General features: G+C 46.9%; 1 protein-coding gene across 6 annotated transcripts in view; it reads left to right on the top strand.

Annotated features, from left to right (window-relative positions):
* The first annotated feature begins 3899 nt into the window (after window positions 1-3899).
* The window catches only part of PCDH7 (protocadherin 7), a 420082-nt gene continuing 397843 nt past the window's right edge, over window positions 3900-26138 (top strand). For 2 of the 6 annotated variants that reach the window (XM_081924374.1, XM_081924373.1), the window contains exon 1: window positions 3901-9388. In XM_081924374.1, the coding sequence (XP_081780500.1) occupies window positions 6209-9388 (3180 nt within the window). In that variant the 5' untranslated portion in view covers window positions 3901-6208. Of the gene's footprint in view, window positions 9389-26138 lie in introns of all 6 variants that reach the window. The other 4 variants (XM_081924372.1, XM_081924376.1, XM_081924377.1 and 1 more) reach the window with 3 other exon arrangements.

Here is a 26138-nt window from a genome sequence, read left to right as displayed (position 1 = left end):
GGGGGATATTTTTTTGGGGGGGGTGAACAGTCTCAGAGAGAGAGCAGCCAGGGCGATCAAGCCACACAAGCGCAAAAACCCAGCAGGATGCTTTTAACGGATGAAAAGGTCATCAGATCTGGTGCTGCTTCTGGTGTCATTTCCCGCGTTTGTCCCTTGGTGGAGTTGTCGAGTTAGATTTCTCCATGCCGTCAAACCGCTTAAACTATTCGCTACTTCTTTCCACCACTCCGCAACACACACACACAAACACAAGCAAAAGCAAATGATCGACTATCGTGTTCACATTGCATTTAACCTTTTCCTTACAGTATTATCGTAATCCACGTGACCCCTTCCGAAATCCTGCTTGGAGAATCTGATCTACCTGTGTATGTCGCCGCGGGAATGGTGGCTTTAAAAATATCCCCCTCACCCTCCCTCCACTCGCCGGGGAAAAAAAAGCCCCAAACCTCGACATCTTTGCAGGTGTAAGGATGTGTGTGCGCGCGCGTATTCCCCCGGATCTGTTTTTCCTTCTCAAATTTTAGAGCCTAATATGAATATAGTATATATATTTTTAAAAAACCTTGGGGACACTTATGGAGACGTCTCGCTCCATCTAATGTAGGAGGAGAAGATGGGAAATTGCATCAGTTAGGCTGCTTACTTTGCACGCTTACTTGGGAGTATATACCATTGACTGCATCGGGGCTTACCTCTGAGTAGACATGCAGAGGCCTGGCACTGTAAATAAATCAGCCTCCCATTTCCACCATCTCCGATGGAAAGGTATGTGGTCTGCAAAACTCGGGAACTACACGATGAGGAAACATTACCGAGGGTTGCCAGGAAGTTACAGGAAAGGAAGAGACGAGGACACATGAACATGAGACCCATCACCTCGCCGTGGGAATCCCGCACTTAGCGTAAAATCTGGGGGCCTCAGCTAGCCCCATTGATATTCTTGAGCATGCCAGATAGTCGCTATTCTCTGCGCTACGAGCTCCCCCGTTTGGATTCCTAAAGCGCCCAAGGAACCGAGGCTCACACGGAGCACTGCAATGAGCGCGGAGAGCCTTTCCCAAGCTCAACAGGGAGGCGATCACCGCACGATCCGGAGAGAGATCGCGCGTAACCGGGTCTCCTTCTCTCTTTCCCCCCTCCTCCCGCGATACGTAAGCCCAGGCACGTGGCGCAAAAGCAGCGCGTCCGCGGTGCCCGTTTCCCACGCCGCCTTCCCGCAATCTTGCCTGGCAGAGGAAGGAGAGGAGCGGGTGACCCGCCGTCCCTGGCGCTCTCCGACAGATGCGTCAACAACCCCGTGAGAAGGAGCTTGCTGCGCTCCTGCGCAAGGAAGGCATTGCAGAGCGGACGGAGAGAAAGAGAGAGGGACAGCGCGCGAAGAGCAGTCCCAGAGAAGAGAATTGGGGACAAGGAGGAGAGAGATTGAATGTGTGCGAAACAGATATTTGCCAAGGGGAGGAGGAGAGCGAGGTGGATGCACTGCAAGAGAGGAATTGTGGGAAGCGTTCTGGGGAAGACTGGAGGCAGGGAGGGAGAGTGGAGAGGTTTCCTGGAAATAGTCTGCAAAAACGGGGATACGCTGAAAGACTAGGAGAGGGAGGTAGTGGGAATACTTGGAAGGATGGGGGGAGCCTGCAAACGCTGGGGAGATCGCGTGCAGGGGAGGCAGTCGGCCGAAGAAAGGATGCGGAAGCTGACAAGGCTGTAGGAAAGAGCAGATGAGAGAGAGAGAGAGAGAGAGAGAGAGAGAGAGAGAGAGAGAGAGAGAGAGAGAGAGAGAGAGAGAGAGAGAGAGAGAGAGAGAGAGAACGGATGCAATGCGAGCGAGGCTGCAATTGGAAAGGGGGACGCTGTTCCTTTGGACAGGGACAGAGCGCGTTCCCCGGGGATGAGACCGCAGTGAGGACAGTGTGCACCAAGCAGCGCGCCTGGCCGAAGCAAGAACCGATCCCGGCTCGCCATCGATTTCGAGGGATCTCGCGTCGCCAGCTAGCCAGCCAGCCAGCCTTCTTGCAAGCCCAGTCCCAGGGCATGTTCCAATTTCGCTTGCTCTCCCGCGTTAAGCGCATTGCAAGTTTCGGAGGGGTTTCTTTTTTTAAAAAGGGGAAAATAAACATAATTAAAATGCAACGCAGAATGGCTTGATTTCCACGGGTCGACTTATTTACCTGTCTGTTTTCTAAAGGAAGCCCAGGGGGGAAACGCAATGCAATGGTTTGCAATGCAGTGCAATGGATTGTAATGCAACGCAATGCAATGCAATGTAATTGTAGCGCACTCTCTGGCAGGGCTGCCTAGTTCTTGGGGATCGCTGCTGGCACGCCTGGAGCTCCCGCAGGGGCAAGAGTCGTCGCCGCCTCCCAAGACGGCGCGGGCGCGCCCCAGCACCGAGGAGGGGCGGAGAGGAAGGCGGAGGCAGAGAGAGAGGTTTTTGACAAAGTCAAGTTGCTTGGCAAATAAAGCGGAGATTTGGTATTAATCCCACTTAACCCGCTGAGAAGCTGCCGGAGCTGCCCGCCTCCCTCTTTCCTCCCCCTCCCTCCTCCCCCCCCCCACACACCGGGACTGCGGCGATGCGCACTGAGTCTGCGCCAAGTCGCCTCTTTTCTCGCTGATGCTGCAGATCTGACAAACCCAGGGTCTCCGGCGGGGTCCACGGAGGCGGGGCTTGGGAGGCTCGCCGGCCAACCAGCGAGGGCGCGAGCGAGCTCGAGCGCCCGCAGCTGTTGCCGCCGCGCCAGTCGCGCGCCAAAAGGAGGGGAGCCCCCTCTCGCCTCAGAGGAAGCGCGGAATCATGTCTGAGTCAGACATAGCGGCGGCGGCGGCGGGAGCCTCCAGCCCGCCGCTGTCTCTCTTTCCAAAGCGGCTCTCCCCTTCCCCGCTCTCGCGCGCCGCGCGTTCCTTCCCAGAAAACCTCCTCGCGCGCCTTCATTTTGTGAGGGAGCTGAGTCACCCGCAGAAAGGAAGCCTCTCGCCGCCCTCGCCGCGCGGCGTCAAAAAGACGTGCGCGGCTCCCCTCAGAAGCGAGCGAGGAACAGGTTTCTCTCCTCCGGCTGCTGCCGTTGCCATTCCGCACCCAGTGTGCCCTCCCCACTCGTGCCCTGGGCCCAGCCCAGATGCCTCGGGGTCTCCTCCCCGCCTTCTCGCCCTCCCTCCGCCGGAGTGGAGAGGAGGAGGAGGAGGAGGATGCCGAGTAACTGAGGAAGAAAAGGCGGGAGGAGGAGGAGGAGGCGCGCGGCGCCGGTCGCCCCTCAGAAAAGAGCGGAGGCCAGCAAATGCCGCGGGCGATTAAGCACGCCAAAGTCGAGGGAAGGAGAAAGGCGGCGGGTCGCCGCGAGAAGCCGAGTGGACGGAGTTGGCGCGAAAGTTGGCTCCCCTCACGACGCGGCTACATTTTGCGGTGTGTCAGAAACGAGCGCTCTCCTCACGTTGCCAACTCCGAGCTCTCTCTCGCATACACACGTCCCCCCACGCCGCCACTTCCACCGCAGTCTCGGCGCCTCACAGAGAGAGAGAGAGAGAAGGGAGAGATTCAATCTTATAAATGTGGGGGTGATAATCTCGGGAGGATCCCTGTGGAGAGAGAGGCTCGAGATCCCTCTCCCTGATCTCGCCCTAGTCGCCGCAGCCTCGTCATCTGCTTGCCTCTGTAATACCCCCCCCAAAAAACCCCACAAATCCACACAGCGAAAAGTTTTTTAAAAAAAGCACCCGAAGCCGACTACTCTCGGATCCACGTGATCTCACCACGCCGCTCCTTGCCCGACCCCAAGAGCTTTCCCTTTCCACCCCCCAAGTTAGGAAGGTGGGGGAGTGAAGAGCGACGCTGACAACCCAGAAAGCGGGGAGGATGCTTTTCAAGCTCCTTTAAGCCCCCAAGAAAGGACTGTTCCCCCGAATATGTGTCGGGAGGTGGCGCGGCAAGGTCCGGTCGGGCCACCTCGGGGGATCTAGGGATCGAGGGATCTCGCTGCGGGAGGCCGCTTGCCCACTTGCCAGCAGCAGCAGCAGCAGCAGAGGGTAAATGCTGGGCTTTTCTGGAGTGCAGCGCTCGGCGGCGGCTCCCAACTCCTCCCTATTCTCTCTCTTTCTCTGCCTGCCTCTCGCTCTCAGCCTACAGTGCACAGGCGGCTCTGCAGCAGCAGCAGTAGGGCAGAGTCACCGAGAGAGGCTTCCCAGCAGCTTCGCAGCCACTTCGGGCAAAACTTGATGCTCCGCTGCTTTTTTTCTTCCTTTCCCTCCTTCCTCCCTTTCCCGGGAAGCGTCACGCTCGCCGTGTGTGTGTGTGTGTGTGTGTCTGTCAGAGGGAGGAAAGAGCCGAGCGAGCTTCCCTGCACCAAGCAGCCGCACTTGAGCGAGGCGAGCCAGGAAAAGGGGGCTTTACAAACAAGCACAATTGCAGATCTCGCCCGGAGTGGCGGTCCAGGGAAACTACTGACTCGGATCGTCTCTCGTTTGCAACCCGGACTCTGCTTCGATTAAAAGCAATTCTTCTCCAGCGCAGCATTTGGACATTTATTTTGGGATTGGTGCTTTTTTATTTTTAAGAGATCTCCCTTCTTTCTCTCTCTCCCCCCCCCCCATCATTCCGCAGCTATGGATGTAATTCCGAATCGGCGGTGGTAATTCACGTGGGAAGAAGATCCAGTTACATCTCTTCCCATTTCCCACCCCCTTCTGCCTCGGGTATATATCCACGAGGGGGGAGCCTTAGAATAATCGCCTTCGGGGACACACACACACACACAGGCGGCAGCCAACCTTTGTGCTCACCTTTGAACTGGGGAGGAAAAGGGGGATGAAGTTCAGCGCTGCTTTCGCTGCATTGGGACGGCAAGGAAGAAGAAAGGGAGCGAGCGAGAGACTGCAATCTCATTTGTGAATCGCTCTCCCTAGTGCTGCAGCCTCCGATTGCTCTAACACATGCAGTGTAAATGCAGGTAAGACGCACACGCACACCAACTGCGGATGCAAAAAACAAACTTGGGACTGTTGTATCGTGTGTGTGTGTGTGTGCGCGCGCGCGCGCGCGCTCGCGAGACGGGGGGGAAAGAGATCTATCTATGTGCATTCCCCCTCCATCCTTGTTGCATTCCGGACGAACATCTCCTGCAGATTTTTGTACCATGTTGCTTTGTGACCAATGACCTTGCGCAGAGTTTTGTTTTTTTTTAAATACACGGTATATTAAAGAAGAACTCTCCTCTCTCTAGAAGGACCTGAACATTGGAGGCGATCTCTTAAAGATGGATTTAGGCGCTATCCTGACAACCAAAGAGGATTTCTTGAGAACTGATCTGTAATACAAGGCAGACGAAGCAATCCTCCCAAATATCTATACAGCTGTCGCATCACTGGAGACTGGGCATATTTTTTTTTCCCTCTCTTTATTTTGGGGCTATTTTTACTCTTCCCCCATTCCATCTTTAGCTAAGAGGATTTGGAGGCTGCCTTGTCTTTTTCCTTTCCGCCGGACACCAGCGCTCTCTGAATGAAGCAATTTACATTCCACCCGCCCTCCCACCCCTTCGTCGGCGTGTGTATGCGGAGTGGAGGGGGGAGAGAGAAACAGAAGAGCTAATTCCACGGCGGTGGCAAACGGCTAGGAAGAGGCAGGCAGGCAAGCAGGCAGAGAGGAAAGAGTGCGAATTGAACTGGACTGGAGTAAAAAAGAAGGCGGCGGGGGAAGGGTTGGTTGCATCAAATCCCTCGCTGCTGCTGCTGCTGCTCTTGCTTTTCTTGCAAACCTTGCAAAGTGATTACAGTGCCATCGGAGGGGGTGGAGGAGAAGGAGGAGGAGGAAGAGGCGGAACTCCCCCCCCTCCTCCATCCTATCTGCCGAGATGAATCTTTTAAAAAGCAAAATACACTTGCCCGGTGAACTGTGAGTATAGAGCAACTGCAAAAGGAAGGGGGGAACGAGAGGTGGGGAAGAGCCGCCAGCCAACCCCAGATCCCCTCCCTCCTCCTCCCCTTCACCCTTTTTTTGCGCCAGATGGGATGAGACCCGAAGTTTTCTGCAGAAGCAGGGGGATTTTATAATTGATCACCACCCTCATCACCTCCATCCTTGCCTCCACCCCCCCACCCCCCGCCAAACGCCGAGGCATCTTCTTGTTGGCTTGCCAAGGGGGGCGTTTATTGGCACGGGTGGGCAGAGGAAGGTGGTGGTGGTGGGGTCTTTCATTGGGTGTTCAAGAAGATGTGGAAGATGCGGACGCTCCTGGGCTTTGTGCAGTGCTGCTACTGCTGCTGCTGCTTCTTGCTCTTGCTGCCGCCTCCGCTTTGGGTCAGCCTGGCGGCGGCTAAGCAAGTGCTAAGATACCGGCTGGCCGAGGAAGGACCTGCCGACATCCGCATCGGCAACGTGGCTTCGGACCTGGGCATCGTGACGGGCTCGGGCGAGGTGACGTTCAGCCTGGAGTCCGGCTCCGACTACCTGAAGATCGACAACATGACGGGCGAGTTGAGCACCACCGAGAGGCGCATCGACCGCGAGAAGCTGCCGCAGTGCCAGATGATCTTCGACGAGAACGAGTGCTTCTTGGACTTCGAGGTGTCCGTGATCGGCCCGTCGCAGAGCTGGGTGGACCTCTTCGAAGGCCGGGTCATCATCTTGGACATCAACGACAACACCCCTACCTTCCCCTCCCCCGTGCTCACCCTCACCGTCGAGGAGAACCGCCCCGTGGGCACCCTCTACCTATTGCCCACGGCCACCGACAGGGACTTCGGGCGCAACGGCATCGAGCGCTACGAGCTGCTCCAAGAGCCCGACGGGGGCCGACGGGGCGGGGGGAGTTCGGCTTCTGCCACCTCCGACAGCGCCCTCTACCCCGGGGGCGGCAAGAGGAGGCAAGAGGCCGACGGCGGGGCCCGGAGCAGCGTGTTTGAGCTGCAGGTGGCGGACACCCCCGATGGCGAGAAGCAGCCCCAGTTGATCGTCAAAGGGGCGCTGGATCGGGAGCAGCGGGACTCCTACGAGCTGACTCTGCGGGTGCGCGACGGCGGAGATCCGGCGCGCTCCTCGCAGGCCATCTTGAGAGTGCTTATCACCGACGTGAACGACAACAGCCCCCGCTTCGAGAAGAGTGTCTACGAGGCCGACCTGGCTGAGAACAGCAGCCCCGGCACCCCGATCCTGCAGCTCAGGGCGGCGGACTCCGACGTCGGGGTGAACGGCCAGATCGAGTACGTCTTCGGGGCAGCCACCGAGTCCGTGCGCCGCCTGCTGCGCCTCGACGAGTCGTCCGGCTGGCTCAGCGTGCTGCACCGCATCGACCGCGAGGAAGTGAACCAGCTCCGCTTCACCGTCATGGCCAGGGATCGCGGGCAGCCCCCCAAGACGGACAAGGCCACGGTGGTGCTCAACATCCGCGACGAGAACGACAACGTGCCCACCATCGACATCCGTAAGATCGGGCGCATCCCGCTGCGCGACGGCGTGGCCAGCGTGGCCGAAGACGTCCTGGTGGACACCCCCATCGCCCTGGTGCAAGTGTCCGACCGGGATCAGGGTGAGAACGGCGTGGTGACCTGCACCGTGGTGGGCGACGTGCCTTTCCAGCTCAAGCCGGCCAGCGAGGGTGAAGGGGAGCCCCAGAACAAGCGCAAGTATTTCCTGCACACCTCGGCTCCTCTGGACTATGAGGCCGTGCGAGACTATAACGTGGTCATCGTGGCCGTGGACTCGGGCAGCCCCAGCCTGTCCAGCAACAACTCCCTGCTGGTGCGCGTCGGGGACACCAACGACAACCCGCCCGTTTTCAGCCAGGCCGTGCTGGAGGTATCCTTCCCGGAGAACAACGCTCCCGGAGAGCGCGTGGCCACGGTGATAGCCACGGACGCCGACAGTGGCAAGAACGCCGAGATTGCCTATTCCCTGGAGCCTTCCCCGCTCTCTGCTGAGTCTCTCGGAGGCCTCTTCACCATCGACCCCGATTCCGGGGACGTGCGCGTCCAGGCCGTTTTGGATCGCGAGCAGAGGGACACCTACGAGTTCCAGGTGACGGCCCGGGACAAAGGGGTCCCGTCGCTGCAGGGCTCCACCACGGTGGTGGTGCGCGTGGCCGACCGCAACGACAACGAGCCGCGCTTCATGCAGGACGTGTTCACTTTCTACGTCAAGGAGAACCTGCAGCCCAACAGTCCAGTGGGCATGGTGACAGTGATGGACGCCGACAAGGGGCGCAACGCGCAGCTCAGCCTCTCCATACAGCCCGGGGACCAAGCGCAAGGCGCGCCGGGCATCTTCTCCATCGAGAACGACACGGGCACCATCTACTCGACGGTCTCGTTCGACCGCGAGCTGCAGACCAGCTACACCTTCAAGGTAAAGGCCGTGGACGGAGGAGAGCCGGCCCGCTCGGCCACGGCCACCGTGTCGCTCTTCGTCATGGATGAGAACGACAACGCGCCCGTGGTCACGTCTCCGGCCAACAGCTCCTACACGGTGCTGCCGCCGTCCAGCAACGTGCGCTCCGTGGTGACCACGGTGCAGGCCAAAGACGCGGACGCTGGCCAGAACGCAGAGCTGAGCTATAGCATCGTGGGCGGCAACCCGTTCAAGCTGTTCGAGATCGACCCGTCGAGCGGCGTCGTGTCTCTGGTGGGCAAGCTGGCGCCCAAGCACTACGGCCTGCACCGCCTGGTGGTGCAGGTCAACGACAGCGGGCAGCCTCCGCAGTCCACCACGGCGCTGCTGCACGTCTTCGTCAACGAGAGCCTGGCCAACGCCACCGTCGTGGAGAGCCAAGTGGCGCGCAGCCTGCACACGCCGCTGGCGCACGACATCGCCGGCGACCCCAGCTACGAGTTAAGCAAGCAGCGCCTCAGCATCGTCGTGGGCGTGGTGGCCGGCATCATGACCGTGGTCCTGCTCATCCTGGTGGTGGTCATGGCGCGCTACTGCCGCTCCAAGGGCAAGCACGGCGGCTACGAGGCCGGCAAGAAGGACCACGAGGACTTCTTCACGCCGCAGCAGCACGACAAGGCCAAGAAGCCCAAGAAGGACAAGAAAGGCAAGAAGCAAGGCAAGCAGCCCCTCTACAGCAGCATCGTCACGGTCGAGGCTTCCAAGCCCAATGGGCAGCGCTACGACGGCGTCAACGAGAAGCTGTCCGGGGACAGCCCCAGCATGAGCCGCTACCGCTCCGTCAACGGCGGGCCCGGCAGCCCGGATCTGGCCAGGCATTACAAATCCAGCTCGCCTTTGCCCACGGTGCAGCTGCACCCGCAGTCCCCCACCGCCGGGAAAAAACACCAGGCCGTCCAGGAACTGCCCCCGGCCAACACCTTCGTAGGCGCTGGGGACAACATCTCCATCGGCTCGGACCACTGCTCCGAGTACAGCTGTCAAGCCAGCAGCAAGTACAGCAAGCAGGTAAGGCGGATGGAGGCATGCAGGGGTGGGAGGGGGTGGGTGGGGAGAAAGGTGGGGGGGGAGCTCACCCCCTTTACACCCTTCATAGCCGTTCACAGGCACAGGCTCGCCTGCTGCTCCTCTCCCACAGGCAGCCAAGCCCCAGCCCACACCTGTTTTACAACCACTCACCGCCAGAATCTACCTTTAGGATCAGGTGTGTATTTTATGAATTAACATTTCCTCAACTAAGAATCACAGGAGCACCAATGCAAACAGAATTTCTGTTCCCAATGTTAAGGTGCCTTTTAGTATGACGATCCACCCTGGTTGTGAGGATGACAGACAGCCTGTTTGAAAAGCCTTAAGACTAAAGTGTTAATCTAGATGAAAGGGATACTTGCACTCAGACACACCTGCTATTACTCCTCCTACACTTACACACACATGCAGCCACTTCTCTAATTTACACCTGTTCTTTCCCTCCCTTTTACAGTCACGCTCACACCTACACACAACAAGTTTCCCAGTGCCTCTCTCATACCATTAGTCTGGAATAATTATAACTCTAAAGAACCAAAGTCACTAACACTAATGCTGATTGGAAGAATGGGCATGCATTTATGGTCAAAAATCAACTTCCTTTCTCAACTTTTACATACACCAGCCTTGAGTGGATGGGATAGTTAAAGCCAAGTGTGTTAATAGTAAACGATAATTTCCATTAAATGATTTTCAAAGGCATAGTCAGACCTGCCATAGCCCTCCCATATTTCACAGCTGTTGAAGGCTCACCACCCATCACACAACTATCTGTCCTAAGCAAGTTTTCCCACTGTATTACACACCATGGCCACTATAGTGGCTCTTTCTTTCTTTCTTTCTTTCTTTCTTTCTTTCTTTCTTTCTTTCTTTCTTTCTTTCTTTCTTTCTTTCTTTCTTTCTTTCCAACACACACACACAGCCAGAAACTTAAATTTCTGCACGCACAATCCCATCTCTTGCATCTAATCCAACATACTCTCATTAAGGAATAGGAATATATGCAAAGTAACATATATATATCCCAAAATATTCTGGTTCAGTGATTTGGAGAGTCATTTTGGAAAATATAGTAAGGATCACTTCATACAGAACAGAGCAATTAACATGCACTGCTGAGCAAAAAAACCCACCTCCTTTTGCTATTCCTGAAATACCCTGCTTATTAGTAGGCCAAGATAATTGAAGTATGAAGAGGAAACTATTAATTTCAGTTAAATGATCATCGGACTGTGCCTTCACACTGTTTGGCAGCACACGCACACTGACACACATAATGGAACGAAAGAATTAGCAATGTAGGAAGTCAGAGATGTCTCCAGCCTTCGGTTCCACTCCACCCCCTTTCCCCCTTCTCCCATTTAGTCACACATCCAACTGGCACAGAGCCATAAATGGAAACAGACACACAATTGTGCCTACCTACAATTGCATGTGCACATGTGAGCGCACGCAAGGGGGATGGGGCGACATCACACAAGCACACAGAAACACATTCAAAGGCTGCAAAGCAGACAGGGCCAGCTGGAGTGCAAAGCAGCCCATCTACTTGCTGGGTCCATTAGATGCTTTTGAGAGGAATCCCTGAATGAGCATGTGGACCTGAGAATTCCACTGTAGCATCCTCTGCAAGTGTGCTTCTCAATCTGTGAAACTTAGAGTGGGAGTGGGGGGTGGGAATCTATTGGGCTGGTGCTGCAAGTAGCTAAAAGCTCATCAACAAACACAAGAAGCCTCCACTCTGTGGCTCCCCATCCGAAGCATCAGTTAGAGAGATCAGGTACAGCCACTTGGCCTACCAACAGTGAGAAAATAGTGATATGGATGCCTCTCTGCCTTCACAACCCGGGAGTTGCAGTCAGGTGAAGGCATTAAGCTCACTAAAGTTTCCAAGTCCAGATCCTGAGAACGCTTGCATACCTTTTGTGGATGAAACGTTCTTCCAGGTGCAACTTCTTCTCACCACTTTCCATGAGGAAAGCAGCACCTGTTGATACCACCCCCTTCTTTGTGACTCCTAACAGGTACAGGAAGCATGCCAAGATCTTGGCACTTAGGAAGCCTGGGTGTGTACCCTCTTTCACAGAGGAAGCTACTGCCCAAAAGCAAATGAGCTCTCATCATATGCAGCCCTGCATACAAGTAGATAGTAGCAAGTATCCTGTAGAAGGGAAAGCGAACCCCATTTCCCAGCTATATTGTCACTCTATCCTCACTCGCATGGGCTTGGTTAACCCCAAACAGCTTTTTTTGTTACAAGGTTTCATTCGCACTGTGGTTACTCTTGGAGAGGAAACTGTTGCAAGCCACTAGAGGTAGACACCCAGCCAAAAACAGGCCCCTTCAAGTCTGCTGTACTCTGACACTTTTAACATTGTCAAGGGCTAGGCAGCGAGAAAGAGAACAGTTTACCATTACAGTAGGTATGATTTTCTACATAACCAGGGTGTTTTAATCTAATGGGCCATTCAGCTTTGTAGCTGTGAACTTGGGAAGCAACTGACACTAAACACAAATGTTAAGCACACCAATTCTAATGGGACTAATGCAATACATGCATGAAAAAGATGCAAGGAAAGAGTGAATTAACTCTTGCTGAAACACTTTATTATTTTTTCTTTTGGGAGGGATGCTAAAAACGATCAGGATTAAGATCTATCCCTTCTATCTCTTCCTTACAAATCCATAAGACGCTACTCCACATACAGCCCTACCTGTTTTGTGATACCTTCCAGCAAGTGGAGTTTTGAAATAGGTTACTACAAATGTGTGGCACCTGCACTTTAAGCTTAAAACTTAGATGTGATGCAAGGGACTGATTCTGAATCTGCACCCCCCCCCAAAGAGAAGCACTGTTGAATTTCTCACACTGTGAACCATTCATAGGTATTTGAAAAACAAATTTCCGTGCCTTTGGTTGTGACCTACTGTTATAGAACTATCTATTTTGTTTTGAATTCAGGTGGTTTCTCTCTGCTTTTAGCTTGTTGGGAGGTTGTATGCAAAGCAAACCGTTTAACAGTTAGTGCTGTTAGAGCCAAGCTAGGGTAAATATTGTGTTATCTCAAGCTGCATAGCATCTTGTGTGGAATTCCATTATAGAGAAATGCATGCTGATGAATGCAAATACAGTGTTCGGTCACGAATGCAGACACCCTGGTTAGTGTGACAAAAAGAGTGTGTGTGTTTGCTATCTCATTCTTAAATGTGCAAACTTGGTTCAAAAACCAATTTGATATTGTGGGATTTGTTAGCTTGCTTCGCTTGGACCTTTTAAATACGCAACTTGGTTTTTTGCATTATGTTGGAGACAATATGATGTATTTTGGTGGAAGCATCTTGCATGAGCTATTTGTAATTTGTGCCGAACAAAAGCAGTTCATGTGAAGAATTTTGTGTTTTCCTCCCCACCAAATATTGAGGAGTGTATAGAAAGATGTAATTCAAAAATGTATGCAGTTTTGCTTCCTACACAGAGCATTTGACCTTTATTTTGTTTTGCCACACTTCAACGTTAGTTTCTTTTAGAAAGAACATTTAACTGCAATTTGGAAATCATTGCCTGAACTTATGTTTTTCCTTACACACACACACACACACACACACACACACACACACACACGCAGACTTCTACCAATGTTGAATTATGATGTGAAAGGCAATAGCCTCCCACTCTTTTAGTAGCAATGATAGGATATGGAGTGGTCACTAAATTAATCAGATAGCGATTGCGAAATTGTCATCTTAAAATTATTTAAAAATTGTGAGTAACAGTATTGCTAGCTGTGAATCAGATCAGATTGTGCCAATAATTTAGTCTGTAGAAGAGTACATTGACATGAATTATTGTGCCAAAACAATTTTGAATTGGATTTTGTTTACTCAAAACATTTTGCCAGAATATATGTTTAAGATGAAGGATACTAGAGAAGGCCATTAGAGGAAAGTACTCATTTCACCTCTGAAAGCCAGAAATGGGAGGGAACGGCCTTTTGAGTTCTACTTTTGCTTTCTTGTGTTGACTTTAAGAGAACCCAAAAGGGAGCTCTTTATCCAGACAGTACCGGGTGGATAGTTATTTACGGACTTTGTACCTCCGTACGAATATATATATATATATATATATATATATATATATATATATATATATATATATATAATTTCCTATTTCAAAGATTGCTTTAAAAGACAACAGGATGTTGGTACTATTGTATGCAATATTCTTGTTCCAATAACATTATTCACGTTGTAGTTGTAGTTATCATTGGGCAGATTCATAAAGGTATGTGCAACTCTTCAGCACACGGATAACTAGCTCTAAAATGCTCTGTTCTCAAGAGTGGATACCAAGGGGAAAGGATGGTGGTTCTAGTTAATTGCAGTTCCTTCTGAATTCTATCCAGAAGAGCCTATCCCTTAATTGACACTTATTCAAAGTCAGTTCTGGAAAATCATACTAGTCTAAAACGTCTTGACAATTTGTGCTTTCCAGAATTGGTTATCGCCCAATTCTATATAACACAGAGAAGGAAAATGCCCAATTTGCATAGTAGCAATTTTTGAAATATACTTTACTGAGCACAGTCCAATCTTGCCTTAATTGTTGGCCACCCAAATTCCATATGAAGAAAAACTGCTGATATTCCTGATACAGAGCACAGCTTCTGAAAAAGAAACCCATTGTTTTGCAGTTTCCGAAACTTTAATGGAGTTTGAACCAGAGCCCCAGATTTCAATGCCATAGAGCATTTGAGTAAGCAGTTTACTACCAAATATCTTGAGGGCAGGTTCGATCAGCTGCCCTCCCTTATTGTAGTAAAAGTTCATCAATGCCCCTATAGTTTTCTGTGCTTTGACTTTCCCTGTCTCCATATGACACTTTCCAGAGAAGGTTTAATTAAAGAGTACACTCAGGTATCTTAATGAACAAGTTTGTTCTATAGTCTTCTGATCCAAGCACCATCTATACTGAGGGCTGAGGCTGCTAAAAATCACAGTCTTGACCTTAGAGTAATTTATAGATTTTCTTGTTTACAGTTAAGTACTGAACACCTCCAAGAGATTTTTGAAGCCCAATAGGAAAGGAGACCAAATAATAATAATAATAATAATAATAATAATAATAATAATAATATGCCACCCAGCAAATTATAAAACCACAGTAACACACCACACATTAAATAACATTGCAGTTGTGCAATATCGAGGCATAAGGGGTGGAGGAGAACACACACACACACACACACACACACACACACAGTGTTGTGAAGTGCAATGCAGAATAAAACAGCCATTGAAAGCTGACTTGATTCTCAATGACATTTTCTTATCCCTCCCCCCATTTTGCATAATGAGCCTAACAGGTGGGGAGTTATATAAATAGTATGTGAACTTTGCAGTCCTCAAAGAATGCCATTTGAGCACTGGTTGATTTATCAGTCACAGCTCTTACATCTTCACAAATACTTAACCAGATGGCATTAATGTTCATCACCTTGTTGAAAAAGAATGTGTGTGCGTATGTGTTTCTAATACATCATCTATTGTCTAGGTGTATTAATCATATCCTAAGTATGGGCTTGAAGTATGGAAAAGAAAGAGACTCCTGGTTTTTTTAGCTGTCACTTGTATGCTTTACTCGGCCCACAAAGTAACATTTGTTTCATATGGGTGATTATAACACTTCTTTGACTGTAGATCAAAGGGCAATCCAAGCAGTGCTTATGTTGAAGTACCATGCATGAGATACATTAATGTAATTAGAATCAGTAATTGATACTATTCAGGGACTGCAACATTGTTGTCAGGAAGTCCAGTCTCAGGTTACAGGACTGTATTACTTGGTGAAGACAGATGACTGCATATGTGAGATCTTTCAATGACATCTCCCCTCCTCCTCCTCCTCCTCCTTCTTCAACAAACCAGCCTATAATTTGAGTAGCCCAACAAACGCATCCTTCATAATCCTAAATACATTGTCCTCAATCCAGAGAAAGTGATTTGTACTCAAGTTTTGTTTTGAAATCCATGGGACTTTGGCATGAAACCCAGAGGAAATATCCATACCCACTTACTTGTGGAACATCTTCAGGAGAAGAAAGGGCTAAGGATTAAACCCTACACAAATTGGTATGGAGTCCCTAAGACAGTTGCATGCTGTCTTTTCTATGCCTCCTTTGAGCAACTCATGCAGCCAAGCTGGTGCTAAATGCTGAATGGACCACATCAGCCAGGCCGAGAGGGGAGTATTGTCATCTGGGCAGCCCTGGACAATGCCCAGGTTTGCACCCTGGAGGTCACTAGGCAGTTTAACTTCACTCCCAGAGGTGCACTCCATTGTCTCTTGAGACAGACTGGTGCCAACAACTGCGTAAACATTTCATCCTTTTAGGAGCAGCCCGAAGAGAGGGTGGCTGCCACATACCATTCTATATACTATATACTTGGATGCTGATGGGATAGGGTAGGAAGGTGGTGTGGCGGGGGCTGTTTAAATGCATTGGCAAAGTCAATTCAGCCTTCCCACTAGTTTGTCCCAACCTCACAGACCTCACCTCTCTACTACTCCCTCAGTGTCCTGATGTGCAGGAGTGCTGGTGCTCCTGAGAGGTCAGGTTTGCAACAATGCTCCTCTCCATTGGTCACCTGCATTTACACACACACACCAAGCCTGTACACAGTTATAAATGATGCTTTAGAATGATTTTGCTTTTAGTAGACTTTTCTACAACAAAATGGTGCAATCCCTATGCAAATGTGTTTGATACCGGGATAGCAGGCGCAAACTTCATCTTATTCTCGAGGGTGCTATGATTTAAATAAGTTTAGAATGCAAAATTGCACATGCTGAGGTTTGTTTGCTTGTTTGCTTGCTTGCTTTTAAGTCAGGATTGGCAAACTTCTGCCTTTTTGCCGTAACTTCTCAGTAACGCAGAAGCCATTGTAATGCATGGAATTGCAGTGGAGGAAGTAGACAAATGTTTATGGTGTGCTTCATGAGTGAAATCATACACCTGGCTATCAAAAGTAGGTCTCTGGAAGACCATTAAGTTCAGGCTCTGAAATTACCTAGCTGTACCGCTGAGAGTGTTGCCCCCTTCTCAGAGAAAAGAATCCCAGGGAGAACTTGGTTGGAGGTGATTGGCATTGTTGCTTTTTTCATTTTGGTCTTTGTAAAATGCTCAGCCATGTAGACTATTTGGACTCCCAAGGATCAATATAAACAGGAATTATTAAAACGTCTGATATGTAGCAGTGGTTGCAAATTTATTCAGTGTTCTTTGTATTCCCCTTTGCTTTCATAATTCAATAGGGTAATGAAATATACAAGGTGGCATTTTTAGTATAGTTCTTTCACTGCATTTATCACAAGGATTTGCAGGTGGTAACCTCCACTACTTTTGTCTGGAGAACTGTCTCATTGAGTTTTTTATTTGCTTATCATCCTCACCCAATTTTCTTGCCACTATACATGCAACCGTGAATGGGAGGCTATGGTCTTAATGGTTCTTTCCCCCACTTTCTCCCCCAAAACAGATGCCCCCTTCCATTTCCTTAAAAAAGGCACTGTAAGCCTTTATGAACTGTATCATCTCTGCTTGGAGTGCATTGTTGCCTAGCTATTTATTATCTTTTATGACTGACTCAGGCACTTTTGCTATTTGGAAAACATCCTTCGTATGGAAGGAGAATGTTATCGTGTCTGTAGGGCTGCAAAGCTTCACTTCTGTAAGAATGCAATTTGCCAAAAAGAAGAAGAAATAAATAGAAAATAGAATCTGCTTGGTATGTTGTTTGGTTAGTTTGTTCAGTTTATCATATACCAAGCAAACTCTTGCATGGCGAGGATACGGTTATCCTACATTCAAACATGTTATTGTTTATTAAGAAAGGAAAAGAGGTCTATTCCTCCATCAATATGCATTTGGAATCTCCACTGACGTGAATAGGAGCTAATCTCAGCATTAGAAGGAAAATCAGTGTTCAAAAACAGAGCTAAACTTTCCAGGCATAGTATTCCTTCATGTAACATATATACATATAGCTGTGTACTGAGAATAAGAACAAAGGCAATAATTGCAAGGCGTTTTAAAAAATTGGTCATGGCATCTGCCTTGAATAATCTTCTCAAATGCATTTAAAGTACTAGATTTAATTTACTACGGGACTAAAGAAGGCTTGCTTCAAGGACGCAAACTTTAAGAGATTTTATGGGTGACATTGTTTGCAGAGTCACCAAAACTGAAGCCTAAACCACCCTGGCTAGGGATGCCATTTCACATTTTGGTAGGAAGAACAATGAAGTTGGCATGTGAATTTGCAGGTTTAAAGGTGCACTCAATAAATATTAAATTGCATGTGTGTGGGGGGGGGACTATACGAAGAGAGGAGGTTGGAAGGAGTTGTGCATACAGCAGCAGCATGCGAGGGATGGAGAGGGAAGGTGTTTGTTTTTATTAGTTTAGGGAAAGCATGTTTAAATGGATTAGTCAGAAAGATATCTAACCAGTGTACATAATAATATAATTATAAAAATTAAGCAAAACTTTAAAAATACACAAAATAATTATCAGTGAAAGAGATTATATATCTAATACGTCTGGGTAAAGGTAAAGGGACCCCTGACCATTAGGTCCAGTTGTGACTGACTCTGGGGTTGCGGCGCTCATCTCGCTTTATTGGCCGAGGGAGCCGCCGTACAGCTTCCGGGTCATGTGGCCAGCATAACTAAGCCACTTCTGGCGAACCAGAGCTGCACACGTTTACCTTCCCGCCAGAGCGGTACCTATTTATCTATTTGCACTTTGTCTGATAGGCTTACTGAAATTTTAAAAAATCATGAGGCTCCTAATCTCAGGGTCTTGAGTTAGTGCCCCAGGTTTGGCAAAATATTCCTGCAATGCAGGGAGTTGAACTAAATGACCTTCATGGTCCCTTCCAACTGTACAATTCTAGGATTCTAGGATTAGTGCTGCCACACTAAAACATATCTCAATTCCTAGCACACATGGAGTGCGTGTTATCTGGCATATGTACTAACAGTGCAAGTTCCACCGACTGAAGCTGTCAAATGGGGCAAGACAATGCCTCAAATAATGTTTCGTGTAGACCAAGTGAGTTGTTAAGAAATATAGATGCTCACCTAAGGTTACCAGATTTTTTTCAGTGAATCTGGGGTCACTTTTCAACTTCCTACTAAATAGATGGATTTTGTCAGGGGACTGATGTGTAAATCCAGGGACTGTCCCTGGGAAACAGGGACGTCTGGTAACCTTATGCTCACTGGGAGTCAGCCTGTGATGAACCTTTGATGTCATCTAATAAGACCTAACTCCATCCCACTGAAATCAGTGGGGCTTAAAATAGGCTAGCTTAACATTGCCTGATTTGTGCTCAAAGTCCTTACTATACAACTATAATGAAGTTTATGTAAATTATCAATTACTAAAAATTATGCTCAACCTGAATGCTTTTTTGTAAGCCTTGCTGTGCCTCCTTACTCCTATCTCAGTTCTCCTGCTGTCTGTTGATAATTTGGCTAGTTAATTTTATGGCAGGTGGTTCTGTGACCTGAAATAAAATCTTGGCTGCTTTAAAGTTTATCTCATAAAATGTAGTGGGGTGTTATCTCACCATACAGGGTTTTTTTCCCTCCAAAACAAAAACAACATGTGGCTCTTTTGCATGTGATAGGTGTAAACCAGTAAAACCCAAAGGGCAGGGGTTTATGCTGGTATGGAATGTATACCTATGCATGTCTACCCAGACGTACGTTCTATTGAGTTCAGTGGAACGTACTTCCAGGTAACTGAGTGCATAGGATTTCCTTTGCAATCCACTATACATGCTTGATTGGGCGTCAGTTCTATTTAAGCAAATGGGACTTATATCTCAATAGATAGGTATAGAGAATCTAATTTAGATTGAACATTTGAATTTAGTATGCACTGATGTAATTGCCCAGTCCTTCCAGCTATACATGGCCTGCCCTGATCTATGTCCTGATCTTTTTAATCAACAGCAAAAGCCTGGGGAGGGCAAGTGGAGAGGATTGCATGGGCAGCATTGTGTAGCAACCACTCAATTTTTTACATAAAAATAAAACTTCACTGTTTTAAATGATGTACTTGAAATGTTATATTCCAGGCTATTGATTTCAGGACATTGGGCGCATGTGTACAAACACATTAATGACTTATGTCTATTGTTTTTACACCCCCCTTTTCTTCTTTTTAAAACTATAATACTAGTGTTTTGTACTGGATTGAAGTTTCCCTGAATTTATTTGCAATTTCTTCAAGGCATCCTGCTTTTTTGTCTGTGTTATTTTTCTATGAGTAGCTGGATTTTGATATTCATCAGTTTTTCCCCCATGAAATTGATGTTTGTGATACCTTCAATAGTTTCTTAGAGTTTCAAATGTGTCCTGAGCCCCAGAGGTGTGGAGACTCCTGGAATAGTCTTGCACTTTAATTTCTATCAGTAGGTTTGATGGTAGTCTGCTGGTTCATTTAATAAAAATTGCATTCTTATTATGGAGCATTTTACATATTTGATGCTCCTTAGGTGTGATATTCTCTTTTCTTCTGGAGATGTATTTTATGTTTCTTTTTTATACTAGTGATATTATTATTATTATTATTAGTAGTAGTAGTATAATACATCAGTTATGAAATCCTGAAATGTTTGAGGCGTTTTCCATGCACTGTATCAGTAATCTTTGCAAGAACCCTGTGCGGTAGTTCAGAACTATAATCCTCAAATGGTAGGCTTCAGATTCAGGCTGAAGGAATCAAATAGTGCTCAAGGCCACCACATGAGCTCACATATAAGATGTGGTTTCAACCAGGGGACTTTTCAGAACATGAGAGCCAGTGTGGTGTAGTGGTTAAGAGCGGTAGTCTCGTTATCTGGGGAACCGGGTTCACGTCTTCGCTCCTCCACGTGCAGCTGCTGGGTGACCTTGGGCTAGTCACACTTCTTTGAAGTCTCTCAGCCCCACTCACCTCACAGAGTGTTTGTTGTGGGAGAGGAAAGGAAAGGAGAATGTTAGCCGCTTTGAGACTCCTTAGGGTAGTGATAAAGTGGGATATCAAATCCAAACTACTACTACTACTCTTCTTCTTCTTCTTCTTCTTCTTCTTCTTCTTCTTCTTCTTCTTCTTCTTCTTCTTCTTCTTCTTCTTCTTCTTCTTCTACTGTTCACAATTACATTGCACTTGCTTTCCAAAAGGTATGGGCATGGATGTCAAAATTTGACTTTGAAAGTGATATATTGTAGAACTGTATTATGACTGCATATACCAACCTTTCTTCTGATACCCTTAATTAGCAAGCCATATATTGAATTGTGATGTGTTTTGCATTTTTCTCCCGCGTTTGGAAAACTGAATGCTGTGATGATGCGGGTGAATTTTGTGGTCAATTATACCATACATAGAAATACTATGTTTCAATAGGGCTGTATTTATTATGAGTTTCTGCGAAACCTAGCCATAATTTCATATGTAGTGTCTCTCATCAGGCTGATATATCCTTTTACATTCTTTAACAGCTGGGTGTGTAACCATACTAAGCCAAATTATTTAGATTTAAGAAGCATGAGGCTGTTGTTGTTGCTTAGTCATTTAGTTGTGTCCGACTCTTCGTGACCTCATGGACCAGAGCATGCCAGGCACTCCTGTCTTCCACTGCCTCCCACAGTTTGCTGGTAGCTTCAAGAACACTATCCAGCCATCTCATCCTCTGTTGTCCCCTGCTCCTTGTGCCCTCCATCTTTCCCAACATCAGGGTCTTTTCCAGGGAGTCTTCTCTTCTCACGAGGTGGCCAAAGTATTGGAGTCTCAGCTTCAGGATCTGTCCTTCCAGTGAGCACTCAGGACTGATTTCCTTAAGAATGCAGAGGTTTGATCTCCTTGCAGTCCATGGGACTCTCAAGAGTCTCCTCCAACACCATAATTCAGAAGCATCAATTTTTCGGCAATCAGCCTTCTTTATGGTCCAGCTCTCACTTCCATACATCACTACTGGGAAAACCATAGCCTTAACTATATGGACCTTTGTCGGCAAGGTGTTGTCTCTGCTTTTTAAGATGCTTTTAAGCACGAGGCTACAATCCGTCATTTGATTTTTGCCTCTTACAGCACCTATTTATTATGGTTGTTGAATCCATACTGCCTGATCCCAGTAGCTATCTGGTGTGGTGACTTCCAAGGTCTACTGCTGGCCTCCTAGGACACACATCTTTTCCATGTAGTTCTGTAATTCTGAAGATTGTGGTTTGGCATGGGACTTGATCTTGCAGCAATATATTAGCTAACGCGCTGCATAATTAATGTAAGAATAGTCCCTTACTTGGAAGTAAGTTCCTGAAAAAATCAATTAGCTTTTCTTCCAAAGAACATGAAGTTTGAACTGGAATGCTCTAATACTTCCAGCTGATTTCAGTGGGAGTGAAATGCTTTGGCTTAACTGAGTTGTGCATCAATTTATAACAATGGGCCCTTCTTTTCTCTGTAAAGTTAGCTTAACCCCCCCCCCCATCTTTTTTGTTATATTTCTTTCTCTTTCTTTTTGGAAATGGGAAAATGAAAGAGAGAGAGAGAGAGAGAGAGAGAGAGAGAGAGAGAGAGAGAGAGGACAAAGCCTTTTGGAAAGTGAATATTGTCCCCTTATTATACCACATTTCAGAGAATGGAAGCATTGCATTAGAACTTGCATTTTGTAAAGATCTGAAGTGGTATCACTAAAACTAGTCTTAATTATAATCTGTTCTAGTAAAGTAATACCTAGAAAGAATAATAAAGGCTTACTATTGTATGAAATAGCACGATGTCTCTGTTCAACTGTAGGGTTACAAGAATGACTCTGACTTTAATACAAGAGCCTGAGTGGCAGCTTAATTTCTATTGACCATATAATTTCCTTAAAGGTGACTTGCAAACTCAAAATTACACAGTTCAGGTTAGTTCACTAATATGCACCGAGTGCCCCCCCCAATAACTAGCATATAAAGGGCAATCAGCATTACTGTCTAGAGTCTTTATTACCTCCATCCATCAAGTCACTGTTTGTTCCTATCTTCTTCTGCCAGATTGTACTCAGATGTGCACTGCAAATCCTTGCTGTTTTCCTCAACAGAATTGTATTGTTATTCTGCATTGTATTATTAGGGCACAATATTTCCTATTACCATTGACAGCTGGCAAATCTCAGATGATGCCAGCTAGAATCCAGTGCATAGCTAGAAGCCTTTGAAGCCACTTCTCCACTCCAACTCCAGATAAGGCGCATAAGAACTGCCTTGCAGCTGTAAACCAAAGCCCACCATCATGTTTTCAACAGTAGCCAACTAGGTGCTTCTATATACTTAGCAGCTGTTAATCTCTGATCTAGTAACATCCTCCATTAATCTTTGTCCATTAATGTATTTCAGTTTTTTTAAAAGGAAACTTCAGATTTGAGGTTGTTAATATGGAAAGTATCAAATTCCACCTGAAGTTGCAAAATACATTCTAATCAATCAATCAATCAATCAATCAATCAATCAATCCAATGTTTTCCTCTCCAGCACACCTGTAGAGACAAATATCCAGATTCAAGATGCATTACGTTGTCTGTTTGGGAAACATGTGACTAAGCAGAATTTTATGACTAGGTTCAAGTCTCCTGGCTTGCTGTTACTGCATCTGGCAATGTCAAAGGTGACTTCCCATAGTTGAAAGTCAGCATATATCCTTCAGAACCCCCCCCCCCCGAAATATTCCCACCTAAATGACAATCCTATTAAGATAGAGAATGTGGACTTTATTAATGACTTCATGGACACAATCAGCAGAAATATTGTTGCTCAGAATCTCATTACTTGATGTAAACCACCATGAACACACAGACTGACCGTATTATGCTATCATGGATGTTGAAGTTAATTACTGACATGGGAACAGTGTAAATCATCTGCTATATTTATGCCCCCTCCCCATTTATTTGTTGCTGCTTTAAACACAAACAGATAATAATTTTTGTTTCTTGCCATTTCTCTACCTTCATCAGTGGTAAGTGACACAAATCTAGATTTATGTAAAAATGCCTCTGATGCACGTAATTGGTTAAAATGACATGTGCTTTGTGTGTCTTAACAGCAAGAAATGACCCCCATCCCTCTCCTTTCTTAATCGGGGGGGGGGGGACTTGAACACTCAATTACTTTCTAATTACATTAGAACTGCCTTACCAGGGAGAGAAAGAGAGAGAGAACTAGAATGGATTCCTTTGAAAGTATTTATTTCATTCTGAAATCATTTGTGGAAGCACGTTCGCAGGGAATAATTGCATTGGAAACTGAAAGACCTCTCTTTAACCACAGGCCACTAGATGCTCAGCCAGTGAACCTCAGCCCTGATCTTAGGTGATAACTGTCTGATAGATTTAGCCAGCTCATTCATAAGGCTTCTCTGAGGGCAGTTCACACAACTTTGCCCCTCTTGACAGCCACTTGAAGAAAGGCTAAAGTTTGCATTGTCGCTTATGTTTACCAATAACCTGCTGCATACTAATTTCCTTTCCTTTCCTCATTCCCCTCTTCCTAGTAGGTTAGATTTTATTCTAAAAACAAACACACAATACAATAATAAAAAACCCAACCTAATGAATAAAAAATACACACGCTACAATAATAAAAAACCCAACCCAATCCAATGAACCAATTAATTACAATTAATAAAGAACCAGAAGTCTAATCCAACTAAAAGTAAGCCCTCAATCATCTCCTAAAAAGGCATATGCCTTTATCACTTGGAAGGTGTTGTCTGTCTTTCTACAGGCCTGGAGTGAGTTAGCCATGCAAGTCTTTCTTACCAAAGAGTTCCACAAGGAACATGATACAGTGGTATCTCAGTTTATGAGCTACAGTATTCAGTTTACGAACTCCGCAAAACCAGAAGTAGTGTTCCGGTTTGTGAACTTTACCTTGGTCTATGAACGGAAGTCGGACAGTGGAAGGGCACTGGTGGCAGGAGGCCTCAGGGAAAGCGCGCCTCGGTTTAAGAACAGATTTGGTTTAAGAACGGACTTCAGGAACAGATTAAGTTCATAAACCGAGGTACCACTGTACTACTGAAACCTACATTTACTCCTGCTGCCTATAGCGACAATGGCCTTGTTATTTTCATTATTAAAATATTATTGTGCAGAGCTACAGCATCACAAAGCAACATAAAACCAGGAGCAGGGCAAAATACAAAGGTATAAATCCTGCATTAGCAAGCATGCAGAACACCTTAATTAGTAGTTCTGTAACATTCCTTGCAATTAGGATCTCTGTTAAAGGCATCATTGAAGAATAAGGGCTTCAGTGCTCACCTAAACAGCTGTACGGATAGGGAAAGGTGGGGAAAAATATTAGCTCCACAGTTCTAGAACCAGCAGGAAGACTCGTTGCCTTGTTCCCATCATCTAACTGGTAGGGACTTGTGAGTCTTAGTATACAGGCAGGATTATAGGGCTGAAAGCAGCAGAAGTGGACCTTGCTGCCATGAGGCTACTGTTGCAGCTCTAACCTACTGGTGTGTCAAGGAGAAAGTGAGGTTAGAACACTTGATGCTTTGCTTGCTCTGTGCATGGCATTCTTCATACGGATGCAGATTCATTTGTGGGACTGCCCACACAAAATGGTAGTGCGCAAACACCAAACTGAGAACTGGACCCCAAAGTGGGGGCTCTGAGACTTCCATCTGGTCTTGGGAAATAACCTGGTCATCTGAGCCACTGACTCAAAATTGTTGCCTTCACTTTTCAGAGCACATTTTGCTGCATGAATAATGACTCAGGTTGAGCATTTAACACAGAAATCCAGCACATTTTTATAGGAACGCTGTGTGCTAAATTTAGAGCATAATCTTTACTCGCCTCACATCAACCATATAAAACAACCGACCTCCTAAAATTTGCCAGTAACCTTCCTCGTGAATTAATGCTTCAGAAATATAAAAGGATGGGCTAAAGATTCACTCCATCAAATGTTTCTAAATGGCTTTATGTATTTGTAAGACTTTATGATCTACTATTGATGCAAATTACCAAGGATAAAAGAAAATCCATCTGTTATCAAAGAAAAAAATAAATGAAATAAGTCCTAGGATTTGAAAGACTTAGTATTAGGAACTAGGAATTTGTACGTTGTGATGGGTTTATAGTAATTGACAGGATAAAAGACTTCTTTTTGTCATTCACAAAGTTATTTTTATTCAACCTAAATGGAAAATGACGACACTGCAATAGCCTCTCGTGTAATATATATTATTTCAGTTACATTTTTTTATTTTCCTTTAGAATTACTTGATTCCTAATTTGACCTGCAACATAACTGGCTTTATTAGTTTTGCTATTATTACACTTACATGTTAATAAAATTGTCTGCAGCTAAATAAACAGCGTTTCACTGAAAGACATATGTATCCAATCTACAGGGTATCAGATTACTGGCACAAGAACAGATCTAAGTCTGGTGCCTTCAATCTGAAATTAATTGGACCCTGATAATGGGTTGCCTGCAGGCAATTTGTTCTCAGTATCTTGATAGAATTTCTACACCCCCTGCCACCCCCTTTCTGTTAATGATAAATCAGATGGGGCTATGCTATTGTGCGGTTACTACAATGGACCTTTCTTTTTTCCAAGTGTGTGTGAAATTTCCCCCCTGTGCAGCTTTAACTTCTTTCTTTAGTAACCA

Source organism: Podarcis melisellensis (genome assembly GCF_964234715.1).
Source record: "Podarcis melisellensis genome assembly, chromosome: 9".
Lineage (NCBI taxonomy): Eukaryota > Metazoa > Chordata > Lepidosauria > Squamata > Lacertidae > Podarcis > Podarcis melisellensis.
Note: the sequence above shows the minus strand (reverse complement) of the source record. Positions and strands in the feature narration are given on the sequence as shown.